The sequence below is a fragment of the Hyla sarda genome, chromosome 6 (assembly GCF_029499605.1).
Source record: "Hyla sarda isolate aHylSar1 chromosome 6, aHylSar1.hap1, whole genome shotgun sequence".
Taxonomy (NCBI): Eukaryota; Metazoa; Chordata; class Amphibia; order Anura; family Hylidae; genus Hyla; species Hyla sarda.
This window is the reverse complement of record NC_079194.1, coordinates 186,182,067-186,197,646: the sequence shown is the minus strand read 5'-3', so window position 1 is coordinate 186,197,646 and position 15,580 is coordinate 186,182,067. Positions and strand designations below refer to the sequence as shown.

General features: G+C 43.9%; 1 protein-coding gene across 1 annotated transcript in view; it reads left to right on the top strand.

Moving 5' to 3' along the window:
• Positions 1-8,669, top strand: part of BEAN1 (brain expressed associated with NEDD4 1) — a 42,050-nt gene extending 33,381 nt beyond the window's left edge. Inside the window, 2 exon segments of the mRNA XM_056526102.1 lie at positions 7,920-8,006; positions 8,008-8,669. Of these exon segments, the coding sequence (XP_056382077.1) occupies positions 7,920-8,006; positions 8,008-8,242 (322 nt within the window). The 3' untranslated portion in view covers positions 8,243-8,669.
• The last annotated feature ends 6,911 nt before the right edge of the window (positions 8,670-15,580 follow it).

Below are 15,580 nucleotides of genomic sequence, written 5' to 3'. Positions count from 1 at the left end.
TTAAAAACTTTTTATATGTTGTACATTTTGGCAAAACATTAACCTTCAAGTAGTTCAGTTAATGATTTTTATCTATTATTAGTTTACTCCTTCAAGTTTTTTTATTTTTGCAATTAACATTCATAAAAAATTTACACTCCTACTACCATTATTACTATGGTCATCAAAACTCATTTTTGCATCCCTCTTCTGGCATCTCCTGGTGTCCCTCTTCCTACAGACACCTTCTAGCACTATTCAGGAGGTATCAAGTTCATAGGCCAATCTGTCCAGTGGGCCAGCAGCATGCCTTGATGTTTTTTTTTTCTATTTTACAAGTTTGCAGCTGCCGGCTGCTCTGCTTGTCCCCCGGCCGCTCTGCTTCCCCTCCGCCGGCCGCGCAGCTCTTGGGGCAGCCTAATCCATTTCCCCAATGCAAACAGCGATTTAAAGAAAAGAAAAAAAAAAGGACCACTGTGCCCCTGCAGCAGCCACGACATAGAAGCAGAAGAACGCTGCGGTCTCCTGCTTCTGCATAAATGCAGTGAACAGATTCACAGGGTAAAGAGCTATTGGCTCCTCTGTCAATCACTCACTAGAGGCCGCATCAGGTGCCGGTGCGCAGAGGAAAGCAGAGGCCTGAGTGAGTTGACAGAAAAGAAGACCAGCAGGAGGGTAAGTGTTCTGAGAAAGGAAGGGAGGGGGGAGTGGCATGGCCGGGCCAGTGGACTGCTGCATACCTAATGTGGGGGAACTGCCGCATACCTAATGTGGGGGAACTGCCGCATACCTAATGTGGGGGAACTGCCGCAAATCTAATGTGTGGGAACTTCTGCATATCTAATGTGGGGAACTTCGGCATATCTAATGTGGGGAACTGCTGCATATCTAATGTGAGGGAACTGCTGCATATCTAATGTGAGGGACCTGCTGCATATCTAATGTGGAGGAACTGCAGCATACCTAATGTGGGGGAACTGCCTTAAACCTAATGTCGGGGAACTGCTGCATATCTAATGTGAGGGACCTGCTGCATATCTAATGTGGAGGAACTGCCACATATCTAATGTGGGGAACTGCAGCATACCTAATGTGGGGGAACTGCCTTAAACCTAATGTCGGGGAACTGCTGCATACCGAACATGGGGAAATGGCTGCCTACCTAATGTGGGGGAACTGCTGCCTACCTAATTTTTTTATTTTTATGAAAACTACAACTCCCAGCATGCACTGACAGCTGAAGGGCATGCTGAGACTTCTAGTAATGCAACAGCTGGAAGGGCTCATTTTGGAAACCACACTCTAGTGGTCTCCAAACTGTGCCCCTTCAGATCTTGCAAAACTGCAATTCCCAGCATACCCAGACTATCCAGGCATGCTGGGAGTTGTAGTTTGGCAACATGTGAAGGGCTAGATGTTGCAAACTAAAACTCCCAGCATGCACTGAGAGCTAAAGTGTATGCTGAGAGTTTTATTTATGCAACAGATGGAAGTGCACAGTTTTGAAACCACTAATACTACAACTCCCAGTATGTCCTCACTGTACAGGCATGCTGGGAGTTGTAGTTTGGCAACGTGTGAAGGGCCAAATGTTGCAGAACTTCAACTCCAAACAAGCATGGACTGTCTTGGCTTGCTGGGAGTTGTAGTTGTGCAACATCTGCAGGGGCATAGTTCCAAACTGGGGCCCTCCAGATGTTGAAAAACTACAACTCCCGGCATGCCCGGACAGACTCTGGTTGCCTAGGCATGCTGGGAGTTTTCGTTTTGCAACAGCTGGAGGCACCCTGGTTGGGAAACACTGATATATACATATATATCATACGTGTGTATATGTATTTTTATTAAAATATATCTATGTGTCTATATGTAATGTATTTATACAACATATATCTATATATATATATATATATATATATATATATATATATATATATATATATTGGGGGAGATTTATCAAAACCTGTGAAGAGTAAAAGTTGTCCAGTTGCCCATAGCAACCAATCAGATCGCTTCTTTCATTTTTCACAGGCCTTCATGAAAATGAAAGAAGCGAGCTGATTGGTTGCTATGGGCAACTTGGCAAGTATTCCTCTGCACAGATTTTGACAAATCTCCCCCATTATGTTTTGGTAGAGCTTTATTGGGGAGATCTATCTATCTATTTATACTATGTAGCAGTGTTTCCCAAGAAGGGTGCCTCCGGTTGTTTAAAAACTTAAAAACTTCAACTCCACCCATGCACAGATGGACTTTGACTTTTTGGGCATGCTGGGAGTTGTAGTTTTGCAACAGATGGAGGCACACATTTTGTGAATCATTGCTATATCGTACAGCAGATGAAAGCAGGATGGGAATGGTTGCTTAGTAACATTTCTATCAGGGTACGGAGCTGCGCCCCCATATAGAGGGATGCAGCCTATGCCTGCACGAGGAAGTAGTACCTCCCGCCGGCCACTGCAGATTTAAAGAGGCAGCGACCGCCGGCCCTGGAGGTATGTGAGGCAGCGGCGTGCTTCTGCATTCTGACTGATTGACTGACTGTATGTAAGTCAGTCAATCAGTCAGCGAGCAGTGTACAGTGCCGGGCCCCCAGTGGTCAGTGAGTGACAGACACAGTCACTCACTGACAAGCAAAAAAATTATAAAAATAAAGGACAGGGCCAGCCAGGCCCCCCTGAAGCTCTGGGCCCCTTACAGGAGTATGGGTTGTACCCCCTGATGGCAGCCCTGGATATTTGTATTCTTCCCATTATTGACAGCTCATTGTCTAGTTTAGTGACCACCACTCCACTCTAGAAGAAGTGGTCAGACTGGTTTGTGTATACATCTAATGGCCTTTAATCCAGGGCCCAAAGAACCTTTGGTATTCAACTGGTTAGAAGCTTTGCAGGTAGACATATATTGATTATTGGGAACCCCATGACCAGCAATTTTCTCAAGTGGTGACTGAGCTGTGTATTCCTACCTATTTGTTGGTTGCATGTCTAGCTTTAGAAATCATGCACACAGTAGGGCACCTAGAATTCCCTTACTCACAGGTGCCATGTTCTTGAAGTTATTCTCTTTCCTTTTTCTTTTCAACCCACTATGACTTCTTCCAGCTATGATTTTTTTTTTTTTTGCAGAATGTGCCAGAAAAACATCTTAGGCTTCTTTCTTTTCCAACCTCTATACAATCTCTCCATCTATAGTCTCCCAAATAGTAAACTGCAGGTAGGTAAGTAGGTCCACCATTAGGTAGGTAGGTTCCCTATTAAGTATGTCTTCCACAGCTGTTACAGGAAGGTTATAGGAAAAAATATAACGGAAGATTGGCACTGTAAAAGAATAATATAGGACTAAGACAAAAAAAGAGTGGAAGTACATTCAGCTATTAGTGGTGTGCTATCAGGCACAACAGTGTATACGGTATGTAGGTGGGTGTATTTAGCTCCTATGGATCCTCATGGGTGCCGACCAATCGTCCGAGAGAACGGTGATGAGTATACATATGGAGTTGGGAATCCCTTACGATCTCTTAAAAAAGATGCAGCAGTGGCGCCTGAGGTGTTTTAGAAAACCAATTGTCCTGTGGGAAATAGAATAACATTTTCCACAGTAGATGGATGTAGTGATGGTTCTATTTATTACACAGTTAGGGAACTCCTCACTGACAAAGCGAGGGGTTCCCTTGCAAAACACATTGTGAACTGTTTAATAAAAAAGAACCTTTAAAACATCCATCTACAGTGGAAAATGTATTCTGTTTCCCAAGGGACAACTGATTTGCTAAAACACCTCAGGTGCCACTGTTGCATCTTGTTTAAGGGATCATACAGGATCTTCATTTCTATATGTGCAATCCCAAAGCAGTTAGGTGGTTTTTCCATTAGGCAGATATGTCTTACCAGTATTTAGGTAGTCTCCTAAAAAGGCAGGTAGCCAAGCAGTCAAGCAATCCCCCCTGTAGACATGCATTTCTCCCCATTGGGCAGGTACCCCCCCCCCCAGTAGGCAGGTAGTCCCTCAGAATGCAAGTAGCCCCCCAGTAAGCAAGTAGTCCCTCCAGTAGACAAGCAGTTATTTTCATTGGGTAGGTATTCCTACCATTAGGCAGGTATTTCCCCTCCCTGCTAAAATGACAAAAAAAAAATCAGACTTACCTCCTCTCCCGTGCAAAGCAGCAACCAGGCTACCTCCTTCCTCCTTTCTCTGGTGCAAGCTGCAATGACAGGTGACCTAATGGCCTGAACCAGGGCAGAGGTCATGCTCTGCTCCCGTTGTAGCCTGGAGCTGTCTGGAGCCTACACCAACAGCTTTTAACTGTATGCGCATGTGCACGTACAGTTGAAAGTGGCGCTCGCTGGCCTAAGGATCCAGTATAAGTGTCCTGGATTCCCCAGTTAGTGAGCAGATTATAAAGAGGGTGGTTTGGGCGGCCTACATAAGGGCAGAAGCACTAGTCTATGTGTATGAGGGGCCATGAACAGCAGTCTGAGGGGGAGACCCTAAGCAGAAGCATTGGTGAGAGACAGGGGGCCCTGAAGAGCAGTCTATGTGAGAGATGGGGACATGAGCAACAGTCTATGTGCGAGATGGGGGGGGGGTGCATGAACAGCAATCCATAAGAGAGATGGGGGGCATAAAGAGCAGTCTATGTGAGGCACGGGGGCTTGAACAGAAGTCTATGTAAGAGTTAGAGCAAAATAAGCAGTCTGTGTGAGCGGGTTGAGGGGAGTGGTCTATAAAAGGGGAGTATTTTGGTGTGATTTTGGGTCTGAAGGTTTAAGGTTCAAAATTTCAAGGTTAGGTATGGGCCAATTATTTTGTTATATTGTGATCCTTATCCCTGTACTTAGGCAGTTGTATACCTGTAGTACAGTATTTGGGGAAACTGTGCAGCTCTAAAGTAATGGGGGCAAGCAGCAGGCACAGTAGTGGTAGTAGCAGGACAGCAGTATTAAAGGATGGGGTTGTGTTGCTATAGAGGGTGGGCACAGCTACAAAAATCACATTTACCAAAAATGATATCAATAAAAATTATAACTTTGGCTCAAAAATAAGCCCTTGCATAGCTCCATAGACAGGAAAATAAAAATGGTGAACAAAGTTATCAGCTGAATGGACCGGTATGTGCGCTGCAGCTCAATTCACTTTACAAGGGGCCACTGTTCCCCTGATATGTGGGGATCCAAGCTGATTTTAATGAATGATGTGTTTTATTCTGCTCAAGTGACTGTATGGCAAAATATAACAGTATTTCAGGCCCCACTTTTAATTTTGTCCAAGGATATACTTTGTCTAAAACCAGCCATGCATAAGGCAGCACACTAAATACTTACAGTATACAGTAAGTCCATAATACAGACTAGTATGTTCCCCATGTGTGTTGTACATTGTATATACATACATACAATTAGTAATTACAACCCTGTCTTATCTGCCCCCTTCTATTTGCTCTACTTGTACTTCAAGAAGTTTTCTTTGAGGAGGGGGAAATTCAGGGGTTCTGAAGCAGTCCTTTTTTTTGCATTGGGGGTCTATGATATGTACTATCCTCAGCAAATACACAGTGTGCACTAGTTCAGAATTTCCACTAGGTGGAGTTGCATTCTCCTAAACCTATTAACAATATCATCCCATGTCATTGATGGAGACCGACATGTTCTTTCTCCTGGCCTCAGCGGTTAATGTTCTTCAGTAGATCAGGCTGATGTGAGCTGATGTTTGTTCACTAGACATTTACTCACTGAGAACAGGCATCTTTATTTGTTTAGCGGAGTCTATGGAGCATCTGCTGGCATGAAGTAATAATCTCCCATATTATCCTGCAGCATATTTTAGACATACAACATCCTAATTGCTTTTAGATGCCTGTCCCGGATAGCTTCAGTTCTGAATTTACTGTCCATCTGCTTGAGGCTGCAGACAGAGCTGCTTTTAACAAGATTATGAGCAGAAAGGCGGTGGGCAAGGGCTGCATCTCAGCTATAGGGAGGGTTCATCTAAAATTAAAGGATACATGTCGGTTATGCTGCCCCCATCAATGATTGACAGACTCTGTGCTGCCTGCTTTTGGGTGTAGGTTTTCTGATCCTACACTACATGCCTGTGTGAGGGACAGATTACAGGAAACAGACTGTCTGCCCCTATGTAAAGCTACCTTCAGTGAGGGCAACAAAACTTTAAAGGATTTTCCAGGCAAAATGTATTGATGACCCAAAATGTATTGAGGACAGGCTATCAATATCAAAAAGGTGGGGTGCTGGCACACCGCACCCCTACCAATCAGCTGTTTGCCAGAGCCATGGTGATCACAAACAGTGAACAGAACCATGGTGATTACAGAACAGGAAGCAGACAGCTCCATTCATTGCTTAGTGGACATTCTGGGTTACTACAGCTCAGCTCCCACTGAAATGAATGAAGCTGAGCTGCAGTAACCTAGCATGGTCACTAAACAATGTACAGAGTCGTCTGCTTCCTGCTCTGTTTTCTGTGTATACTAACACCACAGGGGTGCTAGACGGCGGTACCCCAAAAAACTGATATTGATGGTCTATTCTGAGGATGGGTTGTCAATAAATTTTGTCTAGAAAAACACTTTAACTGACATGTTCCATTTAACACAACTGTCCCCTCTAGTTTTACTTCAGGTTCAGAAAATAAATCTAAAATAGTTATACAAAATATATTATAAAATTGTATATCAACTCTTTATGGTTTTAAAGAACTCTGCTTACTGTCATTGAATAGGAGCCTTCATGTTTTACTATCAGGGACTAAAATGTGTTTGTTTGATGATCACTTAGGTGTAGGGTTTGTTATAGTCATAGTACAGTCATCAGTTCCAATCTGCTGCTACTCTTCACAAAGTAATATAACAATGAGTTTTTTTATATCTCAGCCATTTATGGCAGCCAAGCATTCTTAAAGGGGTATTCCGGAGCTTAGACATCTTATCCCCTATCCAAAGGATAGGGGATAAGATGCCTGATCGCGGAAGTCCCGCCACTGGGGACCCCCATGATCTTGCATGCGGCACCCCGTTTGTAATCAGTCCCCGGAGCGTGTTCGCTCTGGGTCTGATTACCGGCGACTACAGGGCGGGCCGCGTGTGACATCACGCCTCCGCCCCCGTGTGACTTCACGCTCCGCCCCTCAATGCTGTCACACCCCCTCCCATAGACTTGCATTGCGGGGCGGAGCGTGACATCACACGGGGGCGGAGGCGTGACATCACACGCCGCCCGCCCTGTAGTCGCCGGTAATCAGACCCGGAGCGAACACGCTTCGGGGACTGATTACAAACGGGGGCTCCCCAGCGGCGGGACTCCCGCGATCAGGCATCTTATCCCCTATCCTTTGGATAGGGGATAAGATGTCTAAGCACCGGAGTACCCCTTTAAGGATATGCATAAAGGGATATCCCCTTAAATCCTTAAGTTCTGTCTGTCTCCATGCACCACAGAGCATATTAATTTACACAGCTTCTATTGTGCAGTATACTGTAAAATTGTCTTTTGTAAGGTCACCATTCAGACACTTTGCTTAGGCTAAGTTCACATTGCTGTTGTGCTCTGTCCTGTTCTTGGTCTGTTTGGCTCTTTTCTAGCACCAAATTGCCCCCAAAAAGGGTCAGAGCACAACCGACTCCACCGGATCGCCACAAGGTCCTGACGGATCGGTCGGGGATCCGATAGTTTATCAAGGAAAAAAATAGTGCATACACAATTTTTTTTTTCCACTAAACTCCCATCGTTTTGACAGAATTGCCGACAGAGCTCCATATAGCGGAGCCTGACAGCAATGTGAACTTAATCTTTATTGATCCACTATTGCCTTTCTAAACCTTAGTAAGTAACTATACGATGAGTAATTAATCTGTTTGAAGAACCAACTTAAAATTTTCAGACGGTAGAAACACTATGTTTCAGTGTGTCATTCTTTACCTCTAGCTATGAAGACTGTGTTGGGCCAGGAACCTTGGGAACATACCTCCCAGCAGATGATCCACCACCTTACTCCTTACAAGATCCACATCTTATCACCTGATACTAGCACTGAAGAGATGCCTATGAGTTCACAAACCAACACAAGACACTTCCAGGTCTCCTCCACCTCGACCATGTCTACTGTTGAACTACACGTTGTTCCACCAATTCAAACTATGGCCAAGAAAAGTCTTCACCTCCCTATAATATCAATAAACATACTGAAAGACGTCTCATCACCAGGCATCGTTGTGTCAGAAGAAAACTTGACTTGGCAATGTCCTTGATATGTGTCTTGTCCATTTCCTGGGAACAATTTGTTGTCTCCCATATAACAGCTACATATTTGTGTGACAGTGTGACTTAAAGTATTCATCTTTAGAAGTGCAATTAGTTTATATTTAGCAATAAACAGGTGCAATAGTTCTATAAAGAAATTTTAATACATATTAATGAGGACTATTAAGAACTACAATGTCTAATACTATTTGGATAGTGTCATTATTTAACCTCCATACACCCCCACAATCGTGTGGCCGGTTATCTATTTCATGACAAACAGAATTAAGGCAATACAGTGATCCCTCAACATTCAATAGTTTCATTGTATCATTGTAACTTGAAACCAGACTCAACATACAATAGTATGGACAGCCCAGATCTGTGAAATGTGTCAATGGCTGGAAGAATTGACCAATCAGAATGGGCATTCACTGGTAAAACCCTTGTATTCCCGAAGTGCATGCACTGACTGGCTGTCTGGTAGCACCCCCTACAGTACAGGGAGGTATTAGATGTCCTGTACTACTCTTTCCCTATGCCACGGTTAGCTGCTCCTTTGGACACCAGGTGAGGGCACCTCCATTTTACTTTTTTAGGACATTGCGTGTACTGTACAGAACCCTGAAGAAGCTCCTGTCCTCTACATAGACAGTGATTTACAGCTTCCAGCAGAGCTTTCTTACTGATATATGTAAGGACTTGCTTTATCTTTTAGGTATCTACTTATTTTTGTTTAATCCTCATTTTTTTCCAATTTTTGGATGACATTTTGGGGGCTTCAGGACCAATTACCAGGTTTCCATAAAGTTATGGTCTCAACATACAGTCATGGCCGTAAATGTTGGCACACCTGAAATTTTTCAAGAAAATTAAGTATTTCTCACAGAAAAGGATTGCAGTAACAAATGTTTTGCTATACACGTTTATTCCCTTTGTGTGTATTGGAACTAAACCAAAAAAAAAGGGTGGGAAAAAAATGGACATAATGTCACAAAAATGGGCTGGACAAAATTATTGGCACTCTTTTAAAATTGTGGAAAAATAAGATTGTTTCAAGCATGTGATGCTCCTTTAAACTCATCTGGGGCAAGTAACAGGTGTGGGCAATATAAAAATCACACCTGGAAGCAGATAAAAGAAGAGAAGTTCACTTAGTCTTTGCATTGTGTGTTTGTGTGTGCCACACTAAGCATGTACAACAGAACGAGAAGAGAACTGTCTGAGGACTTGAGAACCCAAATTATGGGAAAATATCAACAATCTCAAGGTTACAAGTCCATCTCCAGAGATCTAGATTTGCCTTTGTCCACGGTGCGCAACATTATCAAGAAGTTTGCAACCCATGGCACTGTAGCTAATCTCCCTGGGCGTGGACGGAAGAAAAAAATTGATGAAAGGTGTCAACGCAGGATAGTCCGGATGGTGGATAAGCAGCCCCAAACAAGTTCCAAAGATATTCAAGCTGTCATGCAGGCTCAGAGAGCATCAGTGTCAGCGTGAAATATCCTTCGACATTTAAATGAAATGAAACACTATGGCAGGAGACCCAGGAGGACCCCACTGCTGACACAGAGACATAAAAAAGCAAGACTACATATTGCCAAAATGAACTTGAGTAAGCCAAAATCCTTTTGGGAAAATGTCTTGAGGACAGATGAGACCAAGATAGAGCTTTTTGGTAAAACACATCATTCTACCGTTTACAGAAAACGGAATGAGGCCTACAAAGAAAAGAACACAGTACCTACAGTGAAATATGGTGGAGGTTCAATGATGTTTTGGGGTTGTTTTGCTGCCTCTGGCACTGGGTGCCTTGAATGTGTGCAAGGCATCATGAAATCTAAGGATTACCAACAGATTGTGGGTCGAACTGTACAGCCCAGTGTCAGAAAGCTTGGTTTGCATCCGAGATCTTGGGTCTTCCAGCAGGACATTGACCCCAAACATACTTCAAAAAGCACCCAGAAATGTATGGCAACAAAGCTCTGGGGAGTTCTGAAGTGGCCAGCAATGAGTCCAGATCTAAATCCCATTGAACACCTGTAGAGAGATCTTAAAATTGCTGTTGGGAAAAGGCACCTTCCAATAAGAGAGACCTGGAGCAGTTTGCATAGGAAGAGTGGTCCAACATTCCGGCTGAGAGGTGTAAGAAACTTATTGATGGTTATAGGTAGCGACTGATTTCAGTTATTTTCTCCAAAGGGTGTGCAACTAAATATTAAGTTAAGGGTGCCAATAATTTCGTCCAGCCCATTTTTGGAGTTTGGTATGACATTATGACCAATTAGCTTTTTTCCTAATTTTTTTTGGTTTAGTTCCAATACACACAAAGGGAATAAACATGTGTATAGCAAAACATGTGTTACTGCAATCCTTTTCTGTGAGAAATACTTCATTTACGGCCATGACGTACAATGGTTTCAACATACAATAGTCGTCCTGGAACCGATTAATATTGTAACTTGAGGGACCAATGTAGAGGATCTGGAGTCAATACCAAGTTGTCAAGCCCATTGTCCACCAAGAATTGCAATAAACCACACCTCTTTGCGCCACATATGCCACCTTCCTCCAAAGGATAGGGGATAAGTGTCTGATTACGTGGGGTCCGACTGCTGGGACCCCCTGCCCGGCTCCCAACTCTCCTTGTGCACAGAGCAATCTCTGCTCCGTGCAACAAGACTGTCAATCCTGGCAAGAAGAGGTAGTCAACACACCCCCTCCATGTATCTCTATAGGAGAACTGGAAATATCAGACAGCGGACAGACCCCCAGCAATCAGAAACGTATCTCCTATCCTTTGGATAGGAGATAATTGTCCTACACCACAGTACTACTTTAAACATTTCCTATAATTCATGCCAGAAAATCATGGTAAGTTACAGTACCTAGCATAGATTGCGGTGAACAAACAGTCAAACCAGCAACAAATAAGGAAGAGAATAAAATAGAATAAAGGCTCACATTAAATATTATAAAAATGGGGGGGTGCTTTTAACCAAAAATATTCATCTGTTGGGAGTTACTATCCCTTTAAGTGATTAACGAGCCACTGCTATTATCTGGAAATACATTGGATGTGTTGAAAAAATTTGGCTTATAGATGTCTTTATAATCTTTAATATGGACCTTTATTCTATTTTATTCTCCTTATTTGTTGCTTGTTTGACTGTTTGTTCACCACATTCTATGCTAGCTATGCAAGCATATAAAGATTGATAAATTGTAAGTTAGTAAGTTTGGTAGTGGTATCGATTCTCATTGAAGAAACGCAGCGGTGTATGGAGGCTTACAGTATTTGCAGGCAATGTTCCATCGGAAAAAAATTTCTAGTCTAATAATGGTAGAATTTACTTGCATTAACACCTCATTGGCCACATATTCAGAGTTTCAATGATCAGATACCAAATGCAACTTATTATGGGTCATCCAAATGAGTGATACGCAATCCTTTGTGAACAGGACACAGAAAGGGAATATGCATGGCTCTTTGGATCCTTTGTTTCCCAGTGTCATACAAAATGCCTAAAATGGGTATTCCAGCCTCTCCCACCAATCCAAAGTATAGGGGATAAGTGCCTGTTCGTCAGTGTGTCTGACTACTGAAACCCCCTGCACTACTAAAAACAAGAACCCCAGTTAGCCCTCTCCATGATCCCAGGGTCGTCCAGCCTCTCCCACCAATCCAAAGTATAGGGGATAAGTGCCTGTTGGTCGGTGTGTCTGACTACTGAAACCCCCTGCACTCCTAAAAACAAGAACCCCAGTTAGCCCTCTCCATGATCCCAGGGTCGTCCCTCCACAATGAGACGCTTATCCTCTATCCTGTGAATAGGATATTAGTGTTTTAAGGCTGTAGTAGGTAAGGTAGGGTCATGAATAGCACATTTGCAGAGTATTTTATGCTGATAGAAATACCCTGCTGATTTCACACTGCGGGAAGTACGCTGTGGATTCTGCTACAAGCAGACACACAGGCCTATACCGCCACAGCCCTGTATGTGCAGTAAGGTTTGGAGGCTGGTCCCAGTGCACCGACGTGACTATGAATTGCTAGGCCCCCCTCCAAACCTCACTGAACACACAGGACTGCTGCAGGGTTGCCATGTGTAATTTGCTTGTAGCAGAATCTGTAACATATTTCCCGCAGTGTGAAATATGCTGAGGATGCGCTAGGTGGGATCCTGTTAACTGTGACAGTGTTAAGATGATGAACTATACACCACCGTAATAAAAGAGCCTGTCCCTGTTTCATGCAGTGGTTCAGGCAGCACGAAAATAAGGACAGGTTCCCCTTAAGAGCTTTTCAGATTACAGGTTTAGGGGGTAATTTATCAAAACCTGTGCAAAGCAAAAGTGGAGCAGTTGCCCATAACAGCCAATCAGATTGCTTCTTTTTGTGGTCTTTTTAAAAACTAAAGAAGCAATTTGATTGGTTGCTATGAGCAACTGCTCCACGTTTCCTATTCACAGATTTTGATAAATCTCCCCTTTAGTCTCTGAAGTTTCATCACTAACAGTTGCTACATACATCTATAATATATATATACATATATATATATATATATATATATATATATAAAACTCAACGTGTGTGTGTGTGTAGGAGGTCGGGATAGGAGGACGGGATAGGAGGTCGGGATAGGAGGTCGGGATAGGAGGACCGGGATAGGAGGACGGGATAGGAGGTCGGCATAGGAGGACGGGATAGGAGGTCGGGATAGGAGGACAGGATAGGAGGACAGGATAGGAGGACGGGATAGGAGGTTAGGATAGATGGACTGGATAGGAGGACGGGATAGGAGGTCGAGATAGGAGGACGGGATAGGAGGTCGAGATAGGAGGACGGGATAGGAGGTCGGGATAGGAGGTCGAGATAGGAGGACGGATTAGGAGGACGGGATAGGAGGACGGGATAGGAGGACGGGATAGGAGGACGGGATAGGAGGACGAGATAGGAGGACGAGATAGGAGGACAGGATAGGAGGACGAGATAGGAGGACGAGATAGGAAAACATGATAGGAGGACGGGATAGGAGGTAAGGATAGGAGGTCGGGATAGGAGGTCGGCATAGGAGGTCGGAATATGAGGACGGGATAGGAGGACAGGATATGAGGTCGAAATATGATGAAGGGATAGGAGGTCGGGATATGAGAACAGTATATGGGGTTGGCATATGACAACAATATATGAGGACGGAATATGAAGTCAAAAGCTTCCTCCTTTGTTTATTTTCCTCCCCAACAAGGATTAGAAAGGAAAAACCGGGCAACGCCGGGTATTCAGCTAGTCTATATATATAAAACGCAACGTGTGTGTGTGTGTGTGTGTGTATGTGTATATGTGTGTATGTATGTATGTTCCACAAAAACTTTCAAACGGCTAAAGATATTAACATTAAACTTGGCACACATGTTACTTATATGTCAGCAACAAACATAGGATAGGGGATTTAACCCTTACTCACCCCCATTTGCCAGGGGCGGGGCTTATGTTTAACCATGCAAGTCAATGGGAAATATATGTTACCGCATAACTTCCAAACGGCTGGAGATATTTCTATAACACTTGGTCACATGTTACTTATATGTCCACTTAAAATATAGGATAGTTAATTTAACCCTTACTCACCCCCATTTGTGAGGGTCAGGGTTTTTGTTTAAAGTCCCATGCAAATCAATGGGAAATGTATGTTCCTACATAACTTCCGTACGGCTGGAGCTATTTCAGTACCTGGTACACATATTACGGATCGGGATAGGAGGACGGGATGGGAGGTCGGGATAGGAGGTCGGGATTGGACGTTGGGATAGGAGGTCAGGATAGGAGGTCAGGTAGGAGGTTGGGATAGTAGGACGAGATTTGAGGACGGGATAGGAGGTCTGGATAGGAGGTCGAGATATGAGGACGTGAAAGTAGGACGGGATAGGAGGACGGGATAGGAGGTCGGGATAGGAGGTCGGGATAGGAGGACGAGATAGGAGGACGAGATAGGAGGTCGAGAAAGGAGGACGGGATAGGAGGTCGGGATAGGAGCTCGAGATTGGAGGACAGGATAGGAGGTGGGGATATGAGGACGGGATAGGAGGTTGAGATAGGAGGATGGGATAGGAGGACGGGCTAGGAGGACGGGATAGGAGGTCAAGATAGGAGGTCGGGATAGGAGAACGGGATAGGAGATTGGGATAGGAGGTCGGGATAGGAGGATGGTATAGGAGGTCGGGACAGGAGGTTGAGATAGGAGGACGGGATAGGAGGTACGGGTCGGGATTAGGGTTGCCACCTTTCCCTCAGAAAAATACCGGTCGTGGGTGTGGCTATGTGGGGGGGGGAGCTAAAAGGGGAGGGGAGCTAAAAAAGGGGGAGGGGCCCAATTGCACAGAGGACGAGGGATCAGGGGTTTAAGAAATGGCATGGGGGATGGGAGGGGGGTAAAGAAATGGCATGGGGGATGGGATGGATACAATATATATGCGAGGGGGAACTTTCCTATATCGCACAAAAAAATAACATTTAGAGAATAAAACGTACAATTGTAAATAACATTTATTTAACAGGCAATGAATTTAAGGGGTTACCCAGCAATTATAAATATAATATAAATACATTTGACAACCTCACCAAATAGTGCAAATGCAAACATTTTAATAGCTCCTCTGTATACACACTACCAATAACAAAAAATAGGATGAAAAAATCATCAAAACCAAATTGATACCGATAAAGCCCTCATATAGCTCTGTTGGTGGAAAACTGAAAATGTTGTACTGAATAAAACCATGATACACAGGCCAGTATACTATAAAGGATCTGTATAAGTGATTATATACAGGACCATATGGCGGTAGATATCAGCTGTACACAGGATGTATATACCATATAAGTGATTATATACAGGACCATATGGCGGTAGATATCAGCTGTACACCGGATGTGTATACCATATAAGTGATTACAGTTACATTGTGGGACTCACAATTACGTCTTTTCTGATCAGCGGCGTCCTCTTTCCTTTTCTTCTCCGTCCGGATAAGACCGCCATGTGGATCTCTTAACATCTGCAGGAAAAACATGTCAGACTCTGCATATATTCAGTGCCCTTCCCTCCTCTACACAATCTGCCCATCTATAGGCCCACAAACTGTAATAAAGCCCTCCTTGGTGTCCTGCACAGTAAAAGGGAAGGTAGGCAGGTAGCCAGGTAAATAGGTAACCAGGTAGGTAGATCAGGAAGCCGGATATGTAGGTAGGTGACAAGCCAGGTAGGTAGGGGGCTAGCTAGGTAGTTAGGCAGCCATGTATGAAGGCCAGGTACATAGTTAGATAGCCTGGTATGTAGGTA